The following is a 26,272-nucleotide window of genomic DNA, read 5'->3' on the forward strand; positions in this document are numbered from 1 at the left end:
TACTGAGACTGAAATCTTGCCGGCAAGAAAATGCGATGTACACACAATGTACACAATACCACTCACACTGGACATGTAGTACAGCATTATCAAGTGAAACTTATTATAAAGACACCTTGATTTTTTAACCAGTCAATAATATATACATACATATACATATACATGCAAAAATAAAGCCATTTTAAACTCATGCAGAAAAAAAAAAAAAAAAAAAAAAAGCAGAGAGAAAAAGATTTTAAAAACCAGTTATCACATCATTGTGTCATACAAAAGAGTAATGATTCTCTACAGCTCTGCCATGGCCCGGCTGCTGTTGTGCCGCAGCTTGCTGTTGTTGTTCACGCATCACATTCTCTATGGATTCGGTGCGGGCCCGTACCGACCCACTGACTACGAGGGTGTCGCGTGCGCTATCCTGCGCAGCTGCCTGATGTGCCCCGGGAGTAACGCCCGTGCCTCTCATCCCCAGGCTGGAGGTAGAAGATGACCTCCCTGTATTCCCAATCAGCCTAGGTGAACCCCGCGGAAGCGTGGCCGCTGTCGGGGTGCGGGGTCGCTCCAGAGCGACAACATAGTCTGTGAGGGTGACATCAGAGGACCCGCCCGACTCCAGAGGGATCGGGTGCGTGCGGAAGTGCTCCAGCATATCAAACACCGTCTGAAACCATAGATGCTGAACTCTGCATTGTCCATCGCTGTTTATCGTCATTCGCAGATGCTGCAAAAGAATTTCTAAAATGTGAAAAGGAACAAATCATAAAGCTAACCATATCACAATAACCCTGTAGGTGCAAGTTGTAGATTTTACTGTATCTGACCTAAAACCTCATCCATGGCTAACTCTACTGTTGTCTAGCCTGATTCTATAGATCTCAAACAATACAGTATGTTAACAGTCATTTGTATTTCTTTATTTGCGCTTTGTGTAACACCAGACACCCTTTTTTCACTTATATATGTTTGGGTAGAGAAAAGCAGCCCTGGGATCATGAAGCAATCTTAGACTTAAGTCAAAATTTCAATCATTAAACTTGGTATGTTCCTTTCTGCCATTTTAGCCGAGATTTGTTTTACAATGATTTAACCCAGAATTTAAGTTGCCAAGCAACATTATGACCTTGTTACATAAGAAACCATTTTAAAGTGATAAAAAAAAATTTGACTTAAGACTAAGATCATTTCGTGATCTTGGTGCCTGCTGAGTGTTTAGACAGTGAAATATAAAGGTGACTGACTGTACACTGTACCAATGCAGCTACAAACCCTTTGTGCAAGCTGTTCGGATCCACTACAAGCACATACCTTGGCTCTGCCCTGAAAGTTGAACGTGAGGACATATTCTCCTTTCCGCGTCTCACTCTGTCGCACCAGGAAGACGCCGTGACCCGAGCTGCCCTGCTGCAGGACAAGATGCGCCGCCTCAACGCGCGATAGTGTCCCATGGAACCAGGGATACTGACGCAGCAATCTGTCAATCTGTCCATCTGCCGAAGGAGTTTCACGTGGTGGATCAGAGCCTGTCAGAGGAAACAGGAGATGGAATAAGGATGCGAATGTTGGAATGATCACTGAAATCTGAGTAAAGGAGAGCTTACCATTCACGGAGTATGGGTTCACAATGTCTAACCAAATATGAGCGGCGAATGTAGAAGAGAGTGTATGAAATCAGGATCCACAGAGAAATACAGTCGGTGAGTTATTCATGAAATATGGAATCTCGTGAATACTCACTGAGTATTATTTCAGAGGAATAGTCATGAAATACAGAATATGATAACTCACTGAGTATTATTTCAGAGAAATAGTCATGAAATACAGAATATGATAACTCACTGAGTATTATTTCAGAGGAATAGTCATGAAATACAGAATATGATAACTCACTGAGTATTATTTCAGAGAAATAGTCATGAAATACAGAATATGATAACTCACTGAGTATTATTTCAGAGGAATAGTCATGAAATACAGAATATGATAACTCACTGAGTATTATTTCAGAGAAATAGTCATGAAATACAGAATATGATAACTCACAGAGTATGGGTTTACAAGGTCTTCATATACAGGCTTACCAAATATAATCCCAGAAGGCTGCAGTCTGTGAGTGAAATCTGTTATGTTACTCACTGAGTATTTGTTTATTTATTTATTTGGTAGGCGTTTCACACTGTACTCAAGAATATTTCACTTAAACGATGGCCGCCAACATTATGATGAAACCCATGAAAATCTGCAGGTTGCTGACAGACCTACCCACTTATGGCCGGAGAGGAAGGCAGCATGAGCTGGACTTGAACTCACAGTGACAGTCATTGCGCCGTGCTAGCGTGCTAACTCTCTTGGCCCCCACCAACTGAGTGAGAAAGTCAGTGGATTACTCACCAAGTATAGAATCTAATGAATCCTCCTCACCAAGTACAAAATAACATTACTCACTCAGTATAGGATCACAATGTGTTCCCAAGGTGGCTTACCAAACTGAGCCAAGAAAGTTGCAGAATGTGTTACTCACCCACTGAGTAAGAAAGTAGGTGGGATACTCACCGAGTATAGAATCTGAGCGAGGTGAGCTGGCCAACTCCACAGAGCCTGACAGTAGACTGGCAGACCGCGCCACGCCAGTAGAGGTAAGATTTCGTGACACAGTGCGTGGAGGAACCTCTGGAACATGGTCAACGCTGGCGTGGGAAGACCGGCGTCGTAAGGTCAAGTGAGGAGATTCTGAAAGTGCAAATTTCGTAAGCGATGATGGTGACATGTAAACTTCAGGTCATATATGTATTTAACACAGTATAAGTGAAAAATATTTCACTTATATAACGACGACCAGCATTATGGTAGGAGGAAACCGATAATGCATATTAACATTTGTTACAGTCTTTCTAAAAAGTTCCTTTAAAAGGGCATGGAACAATTTTTTTTCCCTACTGACAAACTGCCTGGGATTGACTGACTGTTGTTTTAGTAACTCCAAAGCAAATACTTTTCCACTTATAAAACCACTGACCTTCAGCACATCAGCACCAATCTCTCCATGTGAAAAGTACAGGTCCAGAAACGTACAGGTGCAGAAAAGTATAGGTATAGAAAAGTACAGGTGCAGAAAAGTACAGGTACAGAAATGTTCAGGTGCAGAAAAATACAGTCGCAGAAACATACAGGCGCAGAAACGTACAGGTGCAGAAACGTACAGGTCCAGAAAAGTACAGGTGCAGAAACGTACAGGCGCAGAAACGTACAGGTGCAGGAAAGTACAGGTGCAGAAACGTACAGGTGCAGAAAAGTACAGGTGAAGAAACATACAGGTGCAGAAACGTACAGGAGCAGAAACGTACAAGCGCATATTAGTTGATGATAAGTGGTCTTCAACAAAACACAGAACTGAGCAAATGGACCCAGAAGTGGCACTGACTCAGTTGGTGAATCTATTTATTTTATTTATTTGACTGATGTGTAACGCAAAGCACGAATCTAGGCCATTCAAAATACTTGTAGTACATGTTCAAAGTCAGTTTTCTTCAAGATGGTGCCTTGTTCAACATATATTTACTACAGACAGGAGATTTATATGAAACATGTCTAATTACCATGGCACAATTCAACAAAGTCATTTTTGAAAAGCAAAAAAGTTTAAAATTTAATTTAATATGCAGTGCACGGCCCAAAAGGCAAAAATTGTAACAGCCTTTGTCTTGACTAGTTTAACAGGCATACCTTATTTTCAAATCCTAAAGTCCACGTATATGTCTTAAAATTAGATTTAAAAAAACACCTTCGTGGAATCTGCCCTGGTGAGTCCTTAGTATCAAAACTCACCTTTCGTGACATCCCTGCCCGTGGAGGATGGAGCAGTGGGTAATCTCGGACGTCTGCAAATTAAAAACAAATTTCACTTAAATATCGGGTGCATTAATGAAAATCCACTTGAAATTTTTTTTATTACTTTAAAACAGTCCACCAAAATAATTACCTTTCACAAAATATCAACTTTGTCTGTGCATGTGTTACAATTCTACATCAGTAATGTTTGTAACATTTATAACGCAGGTCGCCCCTCACTCACAATGCAGTATTATGGGGAAACAAATCTAAACAGACTATTCTTAAAAAGTGTCTTCAGAGTTATCCCCCTTGCGCTGCTTCATTCACAGTGCATATTTTAAAAATTTTTGTCAAGGATTATCAGCATGATAAGTACCTACAGTGCTGGCAAAAATAAACATTTTTTTTTGCCACAAGAATAAAACACCTGGCCCAATCCATGTAAGATGTTTTTAAGACTTTTCTATAAAGTATGACTAGAAATATCCAATGTTTTAAGAACAGCCTTCACACAGTTGAAAATGATTTTCACAAAAAAAAAAAAAAATGTTTTCCAAAAAAAAAAAAAAAAATCACAGTACAAAGAAGGAACAAATAAAATTCTTCAGGAGACTAATTTCACATTCCCCAGACTCTTGATTACTGCATTTCACCTGAAGTTTTTATACTTAAAAATGCACTTTCTGGAGTACACAGAGGCCTTCAAATTATATTTTGATGCCAGTTAAACTTCAGTTTTTCAAACACGAAATTAATCAAACTTTATATAAAATATCCTCTGTGGCTCCAAAAGGTAAAACCCTGATCACTCCCTCACTCCAAAAGGTAAATCAATGGATCCTATCAGAATTAAGCAAAAATGTGTCAGGTGAAAATACACAGTGTGTCGAGGGTGTGTTATTAGTACACTCATCGTAAATCCTCAAACTTTTCTGGTGGAATTTATGCATACAGTTATTATGAAAACACCACCATGTGACCAACATTGATGTGTTTGAGCGATTACAGGTGTAAGCTTCCTATTCATTTTATATGATTGGTGTTTTACGCTGGCAACCTTCGCTGAAACTATTTCACCACACCCCATATGCATAGCTCTCTCAAAATGTTTCAAAATATTGGTTGCAGAGGTTGAACAGTTAGGGAATATATTATTTCAAGAGTATGAACGCGGCTGAGTATCTCAAATTAGAAGAACCACATATCTTCAATTTTAAGAGAACAAATTATATTCTTTATTTATTTATTTATTTGATTGATGTTTTACGCCGTACTCAAGAATATCTCACTTATATGACGGCAGCCAGCATTATGGTGGGAAGAAACCGGGCAGTGCCCGAGGGAAACCCATGACCATCCGCAGGTTGCTGGTAGACCTTCCCACTTACGGCAATAATATTCTTTAACTTCTCAAGTAATAATGGTGTGGACTTACGATTCCGGGAGGGTACTGAGTGCGGTGTCCATATGTAAATTCATACAACTGTGTAATGTGGCCAGCCAGGCTTTGACTTCATCTTTAGAATTGGTCTCCACCACATACTCTATGTTGCCTTCCCCCTGAAACATAGAAGATTTTCCTCAAAATAATCTCCTGTATTTATTTATTTATCGTTTTTTCAGACCTGAAATAAGGCTATTAATATATTTTACTGTTGTTTAACACTACACACAAGAATTTCCATACATGTTTGCCCATTTTACCAGTGGTGGAAACTGGATGGCTGGGGAAAACCACAGATCGCTGGCAAGGTACTTGCAACTTTCCCATATGTGATGTACAGATATGCCTACCATTTTGTTGGAAAAGTAGTTTATGGACCTTAGACAGAACAAACAGCCACAGGAATGTCGCTGACTGCTTATCGTCAGCAAGACCCCACAATTTCACAATTAGCGACAGTGGTGAAATGTACAAATTCCCTTGCCCAAACTCAGTTTTGAACCTGTACATGTACCTTGAGTGTCCTCATTAAACAACCTGTAATAAAAAACACAAAGACAAGAGTGTAACCTGTACATGCAATGCAGAAATAATTATTACTTTATAAAATAAATCTGGCTGTGAACAGATGCAAATATACACAGCTAATTCTGTTTTTTTAAAATTTATTTGATGAATTAATAAAGCTGAGGGGCCTCCCTGGCTCAGTCGGTTGGCGCGCTAGCACAGCGTAATGACCCAGGAGCCTCTCACCAATGTGGTCGCTGTGAGTTCAAGTCCAGCTCATGCTGGCTTCCTCTCCGGCCGCCATCATACAAGTGAAATATTCTTGAGTACGGCGTAAAACACCAATCAAATAAAGAAAATAATGCTGATTATACTATTAAAATATTTCACTTATATGGCCAGAGTCAGGTCAATGGGTGGAGGAAAGCAAGTATAGCTGTAGAAGACCTGAGAACTGTCATCCCGCGCCTTGCCAGAAACCTTCTGACTTCATTAGTCAAACAGGCAAAAGCCAGACTGCAAAGCGCATAGGTAAAATTTTAAGTGAACTTAAAGGTTTTTTAAGAACCCCTTTCTTTCAGATGTTTAAGGGGTTAGAATAAGGAAACTGGAAGAAACCAAGGGAAACCTTTGGATAAGTTGAATGTACTTTTTCACAAGTGATGTACAGATAAACGTATGCACACCACATTCGGGCGAGACAAGCGGTCTTAAAGGGATACAGAATCGACGCTCACTGGCTGACAGTGGTGTTTTCCTGGGTCACATGCACCAAACATGTACCTAAAATTCAGTTTAAGTAAGGTACAGCCCGTATTTTTCACACTAGCCAATCAAAATTGATTCTGTATCCCTTCCAGCAAAAGTAAAACAGAGCAAATGTCCTAAAGAGAGTCATGGAATTTTTTCTACCATGGCTCCATAAACAGTAAATTCGGGGAAATGCAGAAATTCCCTGTACAAGACCAGGACTGAACCCGCACTTCGAGTGTCCTCATCATGCTAGTGACCAAAAGACAAATGTCATAACTGTTCAACCGCTGCACACTCTCAATATAACCTACTGTACCAAACCTAAGTAACCAGGGGCCCTATCACAAAGCCATTTCTGACTTAAGTCAAAATTTGAAATATGATCTTACAGCTTATACTTTGCTTGTAGAAATCAAAATTTTGTCCACTTAATCAATATTATTTTAAGTCAAATGTATTCAAATTTCAAATTCCAGTACCAAAAAGTAAGCATTGTGAAAAGATTTTAAATTTTGACCTAAGTCAGAAATGGCTTTGTGGAAACAGCCTCCAGAGCCATATCTGATCCTAAACATCAAAAGTGACATTCAGACATTGCCACGATGTATAAAGAAATTTTACAACATGCCAATCACAATGAAGCTCTCTTGTTATAGTCTGTGAGGGAAAGAACTATTTAGATTTTTGTTTCTTATCTTACTAATTTTAATACACCTTATCGATATGTAACTCCCGAGAGTTTAGGAAACCAAACATTTTTCGGAATTTAAACTTTTGATATGGCGCTGGTCACAAACGCATGAAATAGAACTGTTGCCTGTTGAATGGAAAGAAAAAAAAAAGAAATTTTAATAAAATTCAAAATGAAAATTTCTCCTCCGTGAAAGTCACTAACAGTTACAACCAACGAACAGTTTATCTTTACTCATACTACTGGTACACTCCTGTATAATCCAGTCTTGATGTTTTAATTATTTATATGAAAGAGGTTTTATCTTAAGAACATTTTACATATACCTACTGTATTTCGCCTAAGTTTGTCACATGAAAATGCACAATCTGAGGTAACTAAAGGCCATAAATGATACCCTCCTGGTCAAAAAAATAACCTGAGCTTCTCCCCAAATTCTTAAGTTGCCCTGTAAGGTTGATGAATTAATCATGTGTCACTTAAACATGGCTAAACTTTTAGTAAAACACAAAAATAAAGACCAAAAATAGTGCTGAGCTAGATTTCTGAAAATCACCATGTATCATTACGCATTTGACTCTTCTCTCCGAACAACAGTGATGTAATGAAGGAAAGGTGTAGTCACTAATTAGAATTACAGAATTACAGAAAACCAGGTTGATCTTGCGCAGAAACTAAAAAATGGACCACATCTCACTATAAAACCTTTGACAAATCTCCTGACTTTAAATAATGCCACATGATGGCTATGAATGACTTACTGTCACAAAGCACCCCCCCCCCCCCCCCCACCACCACAAGAACCAGGGAATCCCCCAATTCTGTGCTGCAGACCTCATGTGTCACAGCAATTGAATGTTCTAATCCTAACGCCTCTAACCATTACAGTCTAGATGATGGCATATTCACTGTTCCCTTCCCTTTTACGTAAGAGGCTAATCACCTGTGGCAAGGGCGAACCTTTTAATAGCTTGACGTGCCAGCAAGAGCCACCGGGTATTAGTTTAATGACCAACATCTTATCATCACAAACAAACGCCTTTAAAAACACCTCCTGTATGCTGACCATGCGAACTAAAATGAGAATGGCTTCCAAAATAAAACCAAAACAAAACACCAAAATAAATTCATGATGTGCAATAAGTGAGGTGAAAACGCAGTTTATCAATTTGAAAGCTTTTCCAAACAAACAAACCAATTTGATATTTTTCGAAAACAAACAAAAAATCTCACATTTTGCACAAATAAAGGTCTCTCCTTTCAAGACCACCAATCATTATGAACTATTTCATCTAACAATTAAGTTAATTGATTATTATTTAAACACCAACTAGCTTTTTATATAGCTATTGTTATACTGTTTATAGTGTGTACGCACATCTAATTTCCAAGCCAACAAAATGCAAAGATATGCTGCCTGAATATCAAATTAATTATAAAGCTTAAAAAATGCCCGTTGTCACTCATTTAGAGGCAATGAGAAGGCATTTCTGCACAAAACTGGTGCCTGTTAGCCATTTCTGATTACAAATAAATTCATTTCACTTCATACATACATGTATATCTTCAGAAAACTGAACCCATACACTGCTTTGCTCCTACTTGCTCCTACAGCCTTTGCAGCGTTCAATAACAAATTATTGGTCGGCTTGACTTTGTTTTGTTGAAACATGGCGTTAACGTTAAACAACAAGGCTTCTTACACACCCACTCAATCTCAATTATGTGTTTAGAGGCAAAACAGGAGCAAAAAAACATACACTTATTTCTAATCGTGGACCACATGATTCACCTCCAGGCAACAACACTGAATGGCAAACAATAACGTTTTAGTTTGGGCCCAAACAGCTTGCCACTGAAACACAAGTAAGAGTATCAACCTTTCACATACTATGTACGCAGTCAATTATTAATGAACAATGCTTGTGAATAAACCAATCGCTCACTATATATAACACATGTGTATGTTAATACATTTGGCAGAACCAACAGATGAAAAGAGAAGAAGTTCTCATACTCTCCACAGCTAATCAAAAAATGTTCCCTTTCATTTATTAGTGATCTTTATGCTACACCAATAAGGGGGTTTCGAGTTTGAACACTTTTATCGTTGAAGGCAGAAAAAGTCCAACTGTATCGTGACCTGTCAAAAATGTAAGGTAACTACATATAATAAAATGTCATAAAAAGTGATACAGAGTGAAGCAGGGGTCCCAGCCAAGATTGGATGAAAAAATATAGGGAAAAAAGGAATTTTTTTTTAGATCGTGTCTTGTGAACTGCAAGCCGAAGTGGGTCAATTATGATGACACTGTCATCGCACAACAGTCAAGGGGTCATTTTAGGTGGGACCAGTATCAAAACATCAGTTGTTTTTTCTCTATACGTATATTCGAAATTGACACAGAATTTAACTGAATTGGAGTTAGGTTTATCAATTATTTGAAATGAAAATTATAACTCCCAAAATATGTATTTTCAACTTAAACCTAAACCCAGTGTTTTTTTAATAATAAACATATTCAAGACAAGTTCTTAATACCGGGGTGTGATGTCATTTCACAGCTGACTATGCCTGGTGTAGCCCGTAACAAGTCGCATCTTAAAAGTACCTTATAATTACACAAGATATTACCATTTTAATTACTGGTAACAATCAATGCTACAAATAAAACTGGAACCCACATTTTTTATGAACTTCACAGATAGTTACTAGTGGGCTCCCAATACAGATCAGCTGTTTCTATAATTTTGAGATTTAACATGGTAAAAATACATAACACATTTCAGTGTCCAAGAAGCTTACATGCCTGTCTATCGTCACAACCCAAAACTTAAAGTCTCTCTACAATTACAGAGGCTGCCAGATGCAACTACATAATCATGAGTTGGTGGTTGGTCACAGCTTAACATTATAAGCTGCCTCATTAATCATACTGCAATGCGATCCCAGCAATCACTTAACACATAAATGAAACACTCTGGAACACAAACAAAACCATTTGGAACAATAACATTTAATCTCTAACATAAAACTAAAAATTCTAAAGTGTCACACCATGCACACAGGTGAAATTCAAGACATCCACTTTGTTTACCATGGTGCCTTTCTCCCGGTCCTGCAATAAAAGCACATGGTGGTGATCACAATATTGCCTTGTCTGTAGAATCAACAAAAAACTGTCACTCTTTCTTCTTTTTACCAAGAACCATGTTTTCTATCATTGTTAGCTTTCCCTTCTCAACCTTCTTCTGGTCTTCTCAAGTCTTTTTAAGCTCTGCCTGTGCCTGTTTCATCCCTTTTTGAAAGCCTCCCTCAATTTTTGGTTTCCTTGGTTTAGCAGGCTATTGCTCACACCCAGCAATACCTGGTGCAATGATTCTTTCTCAGCAAGTGATTTCTCTGTGTTTTTCAGTTGTGTACTACTGCAGAGAAGTTCTTCTTCCTTTTGTTTAGCAATCTTGGCAGCCTCCTCTCTTTCTGCTCTATCTTGTCTTTGCTCATCTCTTTTTCTTTTTTCTTGCAACTTGCAACTTCCTGCGCAATTCTTCAGTTCAAAGACTTTTGACCAGTATGTATCAATCCTCCTCATGATGACGGCCCCCATCCTGTTTTATTTCCTGGGACCAGTCTGCTGGGATGCTTTCTGCCTGATAGACCCTCCATTCATCAGCAATGACGTCACCGAAAAAATCTAATTTTAGTTCTCTGGACAGGCTTTGGACTGATCTAACAGACCAACTGGTAGAACAATTTTCAGGTTGTAAACATCTGGCATGTTTCAGGATTTTGTTGGAGAGGGGAAGCTTCTTTTGAAGATGCTGAATCGCTGCCTGGTAGAATTTTCGGATTCCAAGCAGTATTTTCTCCCTCTCCGATACCTGCCCTTTACCTAGGTTTTTACGACATTCTTCTCCAACTCCAATAGCCGTTCTTTTGAGCCGGTCATTGACAACTGAGTCATCAAGTAGCCGAAGATTTTGGGCTGCATCAACAGTAGATTTCTTCATCACTCACCTAACTAAGACATTGAGTAGATCTCAAAGTTTATCACAGAGAATATGAATGAGTGGTTTCTCAGACTGGAAGAAGACCAAGAGCTCGGCAAATGTAGATGAGAGAAACCTGAGAAAGTTGTGTTGGGCTATGATTTCTGGTCTCCACCTTGATCCTTTTATACCTGGGTTTTGATAAGTCCTTGGGGTTGTGCTTTGGCAGAAAAACTAGAAAGTACTCTATAAGGGATTTCCACACCTCGTACATTCTACAGCAGGCCCCAGAGACAACCAACGACATTCAACATGTTTCAAAGGCTTCTTTGTCGATATCCCAATCTTGCCTTGAACATCTCGTAGATAAGAAGACCTGGCTGCAGACCCCTTAAACCAGTAAAAAATGTCAGCAACAAATTCTGGAATATTTGAGCGGGTTTTCTCCCAAGTCCTTGCCAAATGTTACATGTTTCGACATTGAGAAGTCCTGGGGCCCCCAAATCAGTTATGGCTTTGTTACCCATACGCCAGAGAGTGATGTTGACATTCGGTCCATCACTCCCTAACATCAGCAAATTCTTCAGCTGCAAACCAGCCTCATCGACGACAGACATAATCTTCGACAGATCTTCACCTGTTGCATGGCCCATAAGATGGTGCACAACAATCTGATCTTGATCTTCAGACCAGTACCGCACCTTATTTTCAAGCTGCTTCAAACTTTGTGCATTTGTGGTCTCGTCATAAGAAGGACTGATCCCTGCATCAGACTTCTTGACATCATTACTGATCATCCTCTGGAAGTAAGGCCCAGCTGAATCCCTAATCAGATATGAAATTTTTGATGAGCTCATTGAAAAACTATCTGGTATGGCTCCAGGAAACATTTCCATAAGTACATCTTTCAGACCATCACAAGATGAGTAAACAAACCAATGATCCTTGGTTCTTGTTGCTTGCAGCAGGAGAGGATACTGAACTCGAAGCAGAAGCAGAATCAGTTGTTCAATGAGCAAAGGTCAGTGTCATCTGAGAACCACCTAGTATTTCCTTGGCTCGCTTTTGGTGACCTTTACATTTAGAATGTTGCAAAAGTTGTTGAAAACCCTAGTTATCACATCGGACTTCGGAATTGCAGAGAGAGCAAAATGCAGCATGAACAGATGCTTTACTGGATTGACACCATTCAGAAAGCTTACAACCGTCTTCACTTTTAGGCCAAAATGGGTTGAACTGGGTTCTCCCACTCGGCAAAACAAAAGTTGTCGGTCTGAAATAGAACGTAACACCAGTTACTTTATTTAACTTACATCATAACATAAAAGTTGTATAAAATACATAACAGTCAAGAGAACTGCAATGACGAACAAACATATCTGCAATATAACACATGCAACTGATAACGATGTATTCTACACATCTTACCAGTTTTCTTCAGTTATATCTGAAAAGGGGAAAAGATGGGTAAGAACTACGTAATGTAAGTTACCAGCAATAGTCAGGCATACAATCCCTGGTTATCTATTAAATAGATAAGACAGCACACAGTTTCAATCTGCAAAAATAAGTCCTTTATCCACCCCAACCCACCCAACCTTCACCAGTTGTATACATGTATTTTGGTTATTAAGTGAATCGAATGCAACAGCAAAACAATGTCAGTAGTTACATAAATCTAACAAAATGTAATTTGATTAATAATAAACTTTAAAAGAATCCAGAAAACAAAACCATAATGAGCAACAGAAGTATAATAATCTCTCATAATGTTCCTTTCATATTTCTTAATTTATGATTAAGTTCTATTGAAAATTACAATTTAGCTGAATGGTAAGAAATGCTGAATCATGCATTTATCGTACCATGATTTTCTATTTAGAGGTTTTGACTTTCTTGATCTATAAATAAAATAACTTTCATTGAGAATCGCATTTTAGCTGAATGTAGAGAAATGACAAATCATACATTTATTCAACAAACAGTTTCCATTTAGAAATTCCTTGATGGATAAATAAAACATACTTGCCGTTTTCTCTGTTTCCAGCCTTCAGAACTTTGACATCATCCATGTTGATAGAGAATCAGCATAACAATAGGGTAGTTGTGAAGCCTCGCTCGCTAAAAACTATAAGCTTTAATAAGCCCTACAGTCAACCACGCAGACGTGCATGTACATGCAACGAGAATTTTTTTGTGCCAGTGTAAAAAAAAAAAATAGGAAATAGGAATTTCTTCCAAATAATAGGAGATTTATAGGATCCTATAAAAAATAGGAAAATATAGGAAATACAGGAGCACTGGGACCCCTGAGTAAAAGAATGATAGAGACGATTGAAAATCTGAATGTTTGTGAACTTAAAAAGTTTCTGAAGGAAAGATGTGTCATTAGTGCCTCTGGAAAAGGGGTGAGACAGGTGATCAGTAAATTAATATGAACAAAGCTTCCTTTACAATTTTCAGCATTCACGTGACAGAGTAAGACTATTTTTACCTTTGATGTCAAAACGGTTCCAACTTGAAAATTCGCTACTTAAATTATAGATTTATGGGCTGGATAAATCAGTTTACAATGCAGTCAGTGGGGTACATATATAACTTGGAAATGGTAGTAAGGCTACCTCACAGCGTGCCTGTAGGAGGCACGTGAATGCAAAACTTCATATTCATACATCACATACTGAAGTTGTGAATTTGGTTATTTATGGTAAGTAATATGCACGCAGAGCATCAGCGAATGAACATTGTGCCCTCTTGTGTCATTGTGCTTTTAATTTACAGCATGTAATAGGCACACACCAAATTAACAATGGAATACCCCCCTCATGCTATTGTGCAAACTCTGAGCTCAATACATTCAGTGCTTTCTGAGATATCACCGCTAACATTTTGTTTAACACTCAGTGTAATACACAATACAGTAAGTCAGGAACTTGGTAATTTACAGCATGTAATATGCACACACCAAATTAACAATGGAATATGGCCCTCATGCTATTGTGCAAACTCTGAGCTCAATACATTCAGTGCTTTCTGAGATACCACCGCTAACATTTTGTTTAACAATGATTCTAATACACAATACACTGACAGGATTTCAGTACTTGCCGTACTCAATATGTACACACCGAATCAAAAACAGAATATCTCCACCCGCCCACCCCACCCCCCCATCCCAGTGCTACTCTGCTCTACATGTGTGCACACCATGATCTCATGCAGTACTTTCTGAGAAACCTGAACACTTTGTTTAACATTAATTCTTGTACACAATATTCAGGAATTCAGTACTTTGCAATACTTAATATGCACACATCCAATCGACGATGAAACATCCCCCTCGAGCTACTGTGCTCTGCATGTGAGCAAGCCATGAACTAAATATCTGCAGTACTTTTTAAGATACTACCCTTAAGAGTCTGTTTAATACTGCTTTCTCTATTATTGGCTGCCAACGCTAACTCTCAAGGTACAACATAAGCTATGCTTGTATTTTATACAGACGAGCTAAAAATATTTATTTATTTATTTGATTGGTGTTTTACGCCGTACTCAAGGATATTTCACTTATACGACGGCGGCCAGCATTATGGTGGGAGGAAACAGGGAAGAGCCCGGGGAAAACCCATGACCATCCGCAGGTTGCTGGCAAACCTTACCACGTACGGCCGCAGAGGAAGCCAGCATGAGCTGGACTTGAACTCACAACAACCGCATTGGAGCTACAAATAGAACTTGAATCTAATTTGTGGAAAATGCAGACAATCTCACCATGTATGTACATAATCATAAAGCCGAGAAAAACTGGAAAATCATAACATCAAGATCAGACACAATATAGGGTGGATTTTCAATTTTATTTAATTTCTAGATTTTTTATTGTCTGCTCGCTCATAAAACATGAAATGAAATTTGGGTCGCTTTATTGGAACTGAGTTTTCTGAACCTGAAATTTCAATCATGTCAATGAACCTGGTCTTCTAGACTCAAGCGAACAGGTGTTTAATAATTAAGACTGTTAGGCCAGTTAATGAGTGAAAAAAAAAAAAAAAAACTTTTGCATTCTTAAGAATTATATAAGAGCATTACCTTGAGAACAAAGGTGTGTTCATGGTCTTGCATCTCTAATGAGGTGGTTTCACGGGCCTCCTGGATGAGGAAACAGAATATACCTGATCGCGGTTTGACTGACTGAAAAACAGACAAAAACGAGAATGAAAACGATGTTGATCAAAATAAAAAAAAAAAAATAAAAAAGAAAGAGAAACACAATCAAGATCAGACAAAGATGAGATTCAAAAATGTAGTTGATATGACAGCTGACTGACAAACTGATAAAAAAAAAGAAAGTCAACATTAGGTAATGTATGGTTGAAAATGTTGTTGGCAGAATAGTCGAAACAGAAAACATGGAAGTATAATGAAGATTAATTATAAATACAAGACTGAAAATAGTCACAAATCAATTGACTGACAAAACAACTGACACATAAAATTTAATTAAGATTATAGAGTCAAGAATGAAAATCTGGTTGGACACAAATTGGCAAGTTTCACTGACAAGCATGACTGACTGAATTATTACATGATAAAATGAAAAAGGTGGCATGCATATATATACAATGCACTACTAAATGAGTGATGACATGAAAAATTAGGCAAGATTTTCTCTGACATGAGAAAATCCTCATAGCTCGTGATTAGCATCCTAATGCATTAAGAACATTTTCAGTGAACTTTTTGGGGAGAAAAACAAGGCTTTAAACTAGTTTACCTCAGGTCCCAATGGTCAGTCCAGAAATTACCAGTCGAGATATTGACAACAATAGCTATCAAAACAACAACCACCCTGGAGTATATTAAAAGAGCCTGTATAGGGGGCGCTATACTGTCAGTAAGTAAATTCCAGATTGATGCCATTTTCAAAATCTTTTCTTTACCACTGACACAAACTATAGGCATAAAATAGAGGGATAATTTTCAGGAAAAATATGGGAATAGAAAAAAAAAAAAAGATATTTTTTGGCAAGATATTTCCCACATAATCACAATCTTCGATGTAGAGTTACTTTTCAGGGATCTTTTAATTATTCCAAAGAATAACGTCTTTTGAATAATGTCTTACATCAACATACCCTGCGGGTGGCACACTGGGAACAAAGGCTTTCCATTCTCTATTTTTAATCAGACAATCCTTCGTGTGTTTCACATCATAACCAGCCAATCACTGTGTTACACCTCTTCACATGCTAAGCAGACAACATACATGTAGTGATAAATTCAACTTTAAATTTGAACTGATCATAAAATAACGTCTGGAATCCTGGTGTAAACACGTCCTGACAGAAATGGATGGATTCAGAAAAACAAAAAATAACACCTCATTAGTTAACTGTGTAAACAAATCATTATGGCCTCCGGGCTTGGCTGGCACACCCAAAATAGTGCTAAGTATCAGTACATGAATAGGCCTTCATATGATTCTCCTGCCAACTGCGCCCCCATAGGGACAAAAATACAACCACACAAAGTTGAAATAAGAGTGAATCAATATATATAATAAATCATTAATTTATTTACTGTTTCCTGTGTCAAGGCGAAGCACAAACAAGTTCAGGTGTTTATTAGAGCTACTACACTAAAGAGTTGCGCTATGTGCTTACAAAATATGTATGTTCAAAACACACCTCTGCCCTCCCCCTCTTCTAGTTATGTTCTTCAATACTACGCAAAAGCTAGAGATTATGTGATGTCCTTCACAACAGAGAAAATCTCCCTCCCCGCTCCTCCCCCCAAATGTTTTGGCATATTTATATTAAACATGCATAATTTTGAAACCCTGTCAGCAATAATGTTTAGTCAGATTTGTATAATTTCCAGCTTTCCATACAGCCTGAATATTTCTGTAGATTTTACATGGTGTTACTTTGTGCAACCAGGGCTTCCTCATCACTGAATGAGTGTTAAACATGAGGTGGCCATTTTGTTTTTGCCCACCCTAAGATGATATCCAACTATATGAATAAAGAATGGCAAATATGGATAAACTCACTTACACGTACATTTATGTACAAACTCACCTACATGTACATTTATGTACAAACTCACCTACATGTACATTTATGTACAAACTCACTTACACGTACACTTATGTACAAACTCACCTACATGTACATTTATGTACAAACTCACTTACACGTACATTTATGTACAAACTCACCTACATGTACATTTATGTACAAACTCACCTACATGTACATTTATGTACAAACTCACCTACATGTACATTTATGTAAAAACTCACCTACACGTACATTTATGTACAAACTCACTTACACGTACACTTATGTACAAACTCACCTACATGTACATTTATGTACAAACTCACCTACATGTACATTTATGTACAAACTCACCTACACGTACATTTATGTACAAACTCACCTACACGTACATTTATGTACAAACTCACTTACACGTACACTTATGTACAAACTCACCTACATGTACATTTATGTACAAACTCACCTACACGTACACTTATGTACAAACTCACCTACATGTACATTTATGTACAAACTCACCTACATGTACACTTATGTACAAACTCACCTACATGTACACTTATGTACAAACTCACCTACATGTACATTTATGTACAAACTCACCTACATGTACATTTATGTACACTGGGTAGTTCAGATTTGTACATATTGCAACACTTTATAAACCGAAGGAAAAATCAACAATTTGTAAAACTGGGAAAAATGTAAAACAATATTCTTCAAAGCTTTATCTGATTGTGCTAAATTTAACAATTAAATAATTAACTTAATATTTGAGATATCACTCACTTCTGAAAAAAGTGGTTACACTGATGCATGACATTTGCATGTAAAACTTCAGCTCAATACATAAAGTACTGACGTCATGAATTTGGGAATTTATGGTAATGAATAAATGCACACAGAGCATCCCCATTACCGTGCTCCCCTTGTGCGCAATACTTTAGCTCAATATATTTAAGCTACACCTTATGATGGCGATCTAAAAATCAGACACTACAAGTACATGTATTTAGAACAGTTATTGTATGGAAGCCTATAACCAAACACAATAACGGAATTCAAGATTTATGCAAGTAAATTTGTGGTTTTTGAAATCTGAGGAGCTTCCACAAAATGAACGAAATGCACACAATATTTTATCAAAATAAAACAACATATGAAGCACTTATTGCACAGAACCAGACAATCTGACAGACAGGTTAGTCCCAAATTGATATCCCTTGCTTTTGCTTAAGAATGGGATTAAAAAAAAAAAAATGTAACGCTTCTCTTTCTGTTGCTATGTCACATCTTACTTTGAATCATCAGTTCTAAAGTTGGAAGGAAATTTCCTGCGTAATATCCAAGAGAGTCACTTGAATAACGTCAAATAATACTGCTACAAGATTAATGAATGGTCCCATACTGTACATCACATCGTAACAGGAAATATTTGCCGACAACAGCGAGGGAGTTGTTTGCTTACATAATCTAGCATCTGTTGTTGAAACATTAGAGCAGCAGAAAAAATTCTTAAACTCACACTCTTGCTAAAAGCCATAAATGCCACCCAAAAAAATCTGCATACGTGGAATTCCACCTGTATGTGTCATTAAAGTAGAGATATACATGTACATGTATATTATCTTAACATAATATAAAAAACTAAAATATTCAGGTCCAGCTTAGCTAATGGCAATACACTGAAGCTCCTCTACAATGCTGATGATAATGATGATATATAAATGTAAACAACCTGCGGCATAACATTCAACAACGGCATAAAATGTAAATAAAAACACATGCACCTGTTTACAGTACACATGTGCACTCTACACTTACAATGCGCTGTACATAGCCTTCATATGCATAGTTTGTTCATATCTGCACAAAGTCTTGAAGTCCAGGTCAGGAGTCATTTAATACAAGGACAGATAACCCAACCCTGATCCTTCCCATTCTTAAAATCAACATCCTGTATAGAATACCACTAACTAGGGTGTTTTAAAAGGGTGCTGCACCCTGCTCCTAAAATGTGCTCCCTGCTCCTAAAATGTGCTCCCTGTCCATTTTTTGTCTGGCATAATGTTTATTAGTTAATAGCTGGCAGAAGAAATTACCACCTTGCCCCATTTTTGAGATATGTATACCTTGCTCCTTTTGATTTCTGGCCAGTGGCCTGATAAGTTACATGTCTGGAGATTGTGTAATAATGGGGATTGGGTCATCAGTGTTCAGGGAGAGCTAAAATAATATCGATAACCGAAGGAAATTGATTTAAACCAGTAGGAATGACGCAAACATGGCTGATAACAAATGGGATGAGGTAAACAGTGCTGATAACAAATGGGATGAGGTAAACAATATGTAAATAGCACTGACAAGGATGAGGTACATGTAAACAGCACTGAAAATCAATGAGGATGAAGTGAAAACTATTGATAACAATTGGGAATGAATTAAACAGTACCGATAACCAATGGAGATGAAGTAAAGTGTTTAAAATTAACGGGGATGAGGTAGATCTAAACAGTTATAACCAATGAGGACAGGTTAAACAGTTTCGATGACCAATGAGGTAAACAGTATTGATAAGCAATGGGGATATGGTAAACAGTACTACAAACCAGTGAACATTAGGTAAACAGTACTGATAATAAAACATAATACTGAATAGATTCAGTATTGCTAAATGTAACCCAGGGTATAAAGGTGAACAAATTTATCATAACTAGGGTGGGTGGAGGTGGGGGGGTGGGGGGGATAGTCAACCACTTAAAATAAGGTTAGCAAAATAAATAACCAGAAATGGGAATTATATAAAAACTTCCTACAGTAAGGTAGTAGATGAAATGTACTCCTGATCCAATCGATCAATCGCAAGCCCTCTTAATATAAATCCATGGAAATGACACGAATGTGATTGATCACCAATGGGACCAAGTCAATCAACAGTAAACAGTACAAAGGACAAGTGTTAATGATTAGCTTCAAAGTGCTAATGACCTATAAATGGGGTATAACAAACACTTTAGCTATTCATGGGATTGTCAGTCTGATTGCAGAACATTCAGAATTTTAGTCCATCAGTTAATCTGTTTCCTGCTCAGAGCTTGACTGTCATGCTTTCAAAATTCTCCCCAATGTCATCTTCCACAGTCCCACAGGTAGGCATGTGGGCTTAGGTAAAACATAAGGTTATACATGTAGCTGAAAAAATGTTGGGGTACACACAATGATTAAACCGGAATTTGAAATCATGGTGTCTCATTTCCAATTTCTTCTGTTTTCCCTAGTTCTTCCCAAATAACTTTGTCAGAACAGAGTGTCTCAATGACACCGTGACACCTCCTGGCTAAACCTATGAAGCAACCTTCATGACATTGGAAAAATCTGTCAGAAATAGTCCAAATGTTTTATATTTTGAGCTCTTAAAAACGATTAACTTGACAAAAATGGAGATGTGAAATGTCCACATATTTGATTTCGTTTTATATTGTATGTCATCGTAAAACTCCATGAAGTGGATAAAATTCACTAATCACTAATGAATATTTACATGATGATGATGATAGTCATCTGGGCTCAATTTGAGGTCAGCACTTTTATGTTGAGCCCTTCAAAAACGAGTGAATGATCAACCATCTTGACCCTTGTACACTGTCAGACAGACTATTAGGCCTGGCTGTGACAAAATGTAGTTTTAGTCTGAGATTCCCTCTGACATTAGGTTTGGAAAATATTTGTTCTGCCCAGGATGGAGCCAAACCAACGTCACCCAGAGTCAGGGTGTGCTCCATTCCAAAACCTGATACTGTTGCCGAGGCAGTTTGTCACAGAGTTTACAAAAAGACAAAAATTACTCATCCTAAGTCTCTGTTTGCAGACACTTATGTTACTTAAAGGATTAGTGTCCAGACTGGTTATTTATTTATAATTAGCTACCCCTATATATATTGTTAAACTGAGTGTAAAAAATATGGGGAAAAAACTACAGTAATCTGAGTCATACGGCATTAGAATCACTGGACAATGAAGTGGGCTTTATGCATTTTTTCCGCCAACAATCGATAGTCTCCTCTGAATAACATCATACAAGTCCAACCTTTACAAGCTGTCAGAGATTCGCCGTTTAGTTTAGAGTTAAAAAGCCACACAAGTGATAACAAGTATATCAAATTTCTCAACGAAATGGTTTGCTGTTCAGCGTACGGTTGTCAAAGAACCCTGGAGTTAGCTTTTTGACGTTTCCAAAAGATTTGGCCACCAGGAAAGCATGGATTCATAACACAAGACAGAAGGATTTTATACCCACCAAACACAGCCCAATCTTTGCCAATAAGTGGGAATAAGAATTCCTGGCAGGTAGCTAAATGTTAACAGCAGGGATAAAAAAATTAGGCTTTAAATATATGCATATAAACTCTGGTGATTTGGTTTGGTGGGTGCCAAACAAAGCGGGAGTTCATTAGTTTGATCAATCTAGGGTATGCCGTTAAAGTGAAAGAAAAGATAAAATCACATGATGGCTTCCAATGAATATCGCTTTAATACACGTTATCCCATTAGTTGTGTCTCTCCTGTGTACCAATGAGTGAGCTTCTAACAAATTGAGAACTGTGCACAACAACGCAGTGGCTGTTTGACAGCTACGGCAATGTTAGCCGATTTCTGACCGGCTACAGAAGATGACTAAAACCGAAAACAAGCCAAAACTAACTGTGTTGCTTAACTGCGTTAATCAAGAATTAATCGGGTTGAAATACTGGTTGCTGATTAAAATTACTCATCAAACATGCGAAAACAAGTGACATCTCTTTGAATACTGCTCGGGGTAGATGCGAAAGCAATCTTACATAGTGATAATCCATCCCCCATTGTTTTGATCCAGATTACAAAGATTAGCCTCCCTGCAGGAAATAAGAGGATTAAATCCACCCTTCATAATACCTGTTCGACATGCTTCAGTAATTCCAGTCATAATATAACTAGGAAAATTGAACAGTTGTAAGAATTTCGTAGCTGTATTGCTTCAACAACAAATTCCTGCCAACCCATTTTTCAAGTAAATCCACTCTGGGAATGGAATGATATCTACTGTGGAGCAGACAGACAGAAAGAATAGTAAACATTAAATCTGATATATATATATATATGCAAACACACGGAATGTAGACCTACAGTGTGACACGGGATAAAGCCACAGCTTACCAGTTCAAGCTGCAGATACCTGGACTAAGATCGAATTGAATGTCTGAAAACTTGGAATCTGAAGTACCAGCAACAGGTTTTTAACTGGAGTGTTCTCTGACATTGGTTTGCCTTTGGGTCCATCCTTGGCCGAACAAAATGTTGCCTAATCTACAGTCAGAGTCATCGCAGACTACAGTGGTTTGTTTTGGCATATGCAAGATTTCTTTATCGATTCCTTTCAGGCAAGTCAATGGAATAATCTTTAAAATGGAGCAAAACATTTATCAAACAAATTAATAAATACTAAAAGGACACATGGCAAAGCCAATTAATTGATGCAGAGCAATCAAACCTGACATTTTGTCTATTCCTCTCCGCTTGGTTATGCGTCAGGTTTAGAACCTGTTTTACAAAGTGCATGTAGTTTACAGTGAGACTGGTAAATGCTTGCAACTACCATGGCAACCATTGCTGAATACGTTACGTTTCCATCATGTCCTTAGTGCTCATATGCATACGACTCTATATCAGCTCTATATAAAAGCACCCTACAATCATGTAGATGTAAATAAGTGTAACAGCCTTAGGCTGAACAATTTGCTAGAAAATTCAACGAGACTTAATATGACCCAGCGGGTGTTGGCTATTGTCATCAAATAGTTTAAACAAATCAAGTCCATACAACAATTTTTTACAACTCGTTACCAATATGACCCATGAACAATGACTTGCAGTAAAACAGAAATGAGCACTTACAGGAGTACAAAAAAAAACCTCTGATACACGTAATTATAGAACTAACTTACAAACCATCGTCACAAACGTCACCTGGGGTCAAAGGCTAGCAAACTTTGGTATTTACTCTGGGCCTCATTTTTCATTTAAATCATGACACTTACTTTTATGCATGGAGGCAAACCACTAACTTTTGCCAAGTCAATGACGAACTTTCCCACATGTGTACAGATATGCACAACATTATGCGAGAAGACAAGTGGTCTTCAATGGATGTAGACTGCACAAATAGCCACAACTGAAGTTTGGTTAGCTGCTTTTTAACATTGTCATGAAGGCCCCGCAAAGAAGGCATGGAAGAAGAGCAAGGGAATCTACACTGACTCACTATAGGAACAAGATCTTCCCACTTGCTAACCTTCACAGGCCACTTGTCACCATGTTGTGACCTTTACAATTCACCTTCCATGTGATGGTTGATGAGTACCTTGTTCGCAAGTGTTGCTTTTGCAGTGTGTGACAGTGTTCATCTACATATAGTCCGAGATTGTTCAAACTTAAGGTTTGGCAACATTTTGATCAGCCAAGGATGGCTCCAACCCAAGCGCCAGAGCATGCTTCATTTAAAAACCTGATGCAGTTATCTTCTCTTGTCAATGCTGTCAGTACAGAGGGTCACACTGAGCATGACAAAGGAATGTAGGGCCGATACAGCCTAGGAAATAACCAACTGCCGCTGTACTTGCGATAAATCGACAGACGAGAAGGTAAGGAATAGAATAGTCTGAAAACTTAAGGACGTGGAGACTTATCTGACGGGCAATTTTTGTCACAAACGTCCGGAAAAGCAGATTAGTTCATGAGGTGGCATCACATTGTAACATGGCAGCACTGATTCTTCTGAGCTTTATGCAGGTAGCTGCAGCACACTTCATGCATAGCCAACTGAAAATCGTCCCCACCCCCTTTAATTAGGTCTCCTTCAACTTCAGCACTGACTAAAATGCTCAAACCACAATGACAATAGCCTAGCTTGCCTCTCAGCATTCAGGTTAGAGCAAGGAGAACACTGGTTAGCATTGGCCATCTAGACAGACTCAGTCCACCATTTTAAAATTTACAGTGAGTGTCAGAAATTTTCAAATATGTAGATGGACTATGGTTGGCCCTGGCCCCAAGTGGCTACTTCAACTCTTCTCTTTATACTGGTCTGGCAGGTATCGTAGTCACAGTGGCAACCAATGGTAAGCCATACATCGATGCCCGCAGTTTTCGATTCGTCCTTTCTAAATAATGGCTGCAGTCCTAACCTGGTGTCAACTTTGGCTCTTACCTTTCAGCTCGCCCGCACATGCAACATCCCAGGTATATTCCATTTGGCAATGGCAAACCAGCTCGGTATTCACAACACGGCAAACCATCTTTTCAAATTTAACGTGCCATCTAGGAACAATAACTTTCTCGAGGCCCATAACTGTGGTGAAGGCAAAATGGCTGATGCTTTAGTGAGGACCTTGAGATGAATTTGGACCTTGTGTGTCCTTACCGAATGGAATATACATGTGTACCTGGGATGTTGTGTGTGCAGGTGAGCAGAGAGGTAAGAGCCAAAGTTAACACCAGCTTTGGACCACAGGTATTTTTTAGAAAGGACTTAGATGACATGGCGTGAATAGGTGAATGGTTTACCACTGGCTGCCCCTGTAGCTACGATACCTGCAAGCCCACTATAAAGAGAGGAGCTGAAGTATGCACCTGGGTTGGCCCATTGTCAGTACAATGTGACCAGATGTGGTGTCAAGTCTGGTGTGTTCGGTATGATACTTCAGTGGCAGCTGCACACTGGCGACAAAAGACACACCTAATAAGTCATCGACGTCATACAACTGAAAACTGGCTAAGTATCACATAACACACATATATACTAACATTCATACATACAACAGCAATATGGATTAGTAAACCCGCACACCTTTGGAGGGGTGTAGAGCTCCAGCATGTAACCCCCTGTACTTCGGATTAGCATCAGCCTAGTCTTCTCCCATTTTGATTTCCCTTTGGAGTCTTCCCCTGACAGCACATTGACGATGGCTTCCTTTTTCACCTCTAGCACAGTCTGTGAGTGTATAAGTTTGCTGGATTTCGCCCCCTTTTCGGCTTTGTCCTTGTGTTTACGACTGCCCGACCGGTGCTTGCCGGACGTTCTGGGGTGAGACTGGGAGGAACCGCTACTTTGGTTACTGCTGTCCAATTCCACTTCGTCGGAATTCTGCTTGAACAGCGTTCGTTTCCTGATGTTTCTGAAGGAGAGTCTTCTGAAGAAGCCCTTGTGTTGCTTGGTGGGCTGAGGGCTAGCTGGCTCGCTGTCCTGATCGGCATAATCATCCTGGTCCCCTCCCTCACCGTCCTCCACGCGGGCGCCATTTTCCGAGACGCCTGTCAAAGTTTCGGGGTTGGTGTAGTCGTTGAGAAGAAGCGAGCCTGTCACCGCCCCTGCGCACTCAAAGGGCACAGTACGCCGTATTTGCCGCTCGAAATGACTGAGGAACAAGTCCACGAACTTTTTGGCGAATTCTAAAGGATCGGTGGGGTTGTCTTGAGCACCGGTGACAGGATTCTCTGACGACGACGAGTTACTAGCTTGTGAACTGGCAGCGAATACACGGAAGTTTCTTACAAACACCTCGGCAGCAGAAACGGCCTGACGGTCACAAAACTGTAGCCAGCTCGGCGTGTGATCGCTGTCAGACACATCTCCGTTCACAGTCGCCATTCCTACTGACTGTTATCTCCTCCGCATCTTCCCCACTTTCTCAGAAAACACTGTGTTTGTGAAACGTTTACTTGTTGATGATAACCAGCTCATTTTCCATGATTCGGTACATCAGTACCGGTCCTGCGCACTGAAAGCATTACAAGGAGGGTACAGTGGAGGGGTGTTTCGAAATATTTATATGAAAGGCAGAATTTTACAAAATCTCTAAATTTCTGGGCTAACATTTTAAATTCTATAGTCTAATATTCTTTTAAACTTGAAAATACCCAAGTTACCTGAAGATTTTTTTATTTGCATTTTTTGTATTCTTT

At 38.7% G+C, this 26,272-nt stretch overlaps 1 protein-coding gene across 1 annotated transcript; it reads right to left on the minus strand.

Moving 5' to 3' along the window:
• Positions 1-262: 262 nt before the first annotated feature.
• LOC135476767 (SH2B adapter protein 1-like) lies at positions 263-26,032 on the minus strand. Its single transcript, XM_064756896.1, has 7 exons — positions 25,158-26,032; positions 15,300-15,401; positions 5,261-5,385; positions 3,820-3,872; positions 2,548-2,724; positions 1,303-1,517; positions 263-718 (listed from the first exon to the last, which is right to left on the minus strand). Exons 1-7 carry the CDS (start codon positions 25,956-25,958, stop codon positions 263-265), a joined length of 1,929 nt encoding a protein of 642 aa, XP_064612966.1. The 5' UTR covers positions 25,959-26,032.
• Positions 26,033-26,272: the final 240 nt, after the last annotated feature.

This window comes from Liolophura sinensis, chromosome 10 (assembly GCF_032854445.1).
Source record: "Liolophura sinensis isolate JHLJ2023 chromosome 10, CUHK_Ljap_v2, whole genome shotgun sequence".
In the NCBI taxonomy this organism is placed as follows: Eukaryota; Metazoa; Mollusca; class Polyplacophora; order Chitonida; family Chitonidae; genus Liolophura; species Liolophura sinensis.

What these genes read in the sequence shown, in the direction of transcription:
- LOC135476767 (XM_064756896.1), bottom strand. Translation starts at nt 25,958, where the DNA reads ATGGCGACTGTGAACGGAGATGTGTCTGACAGCGATCACACGCCGAGC. An exon ending in TCGCTCAGATTCTATACTCG is followed by an intron (nt 1,518 to 2,547) that starts GTGAGTATCCCA and finishes TTCCTCTGACAG; the next exon opens with GCTCTGATCCACCACGTGAA. An exon ending in ACTTTCAGGGCAGAGCCAAG is followed by an intron (nt 719 to 1,302) that starts GTATGTGCTTGT and finishes ATTCTTTTGCAG; the next exon opens with CATCTGCGAATGACGATAAA.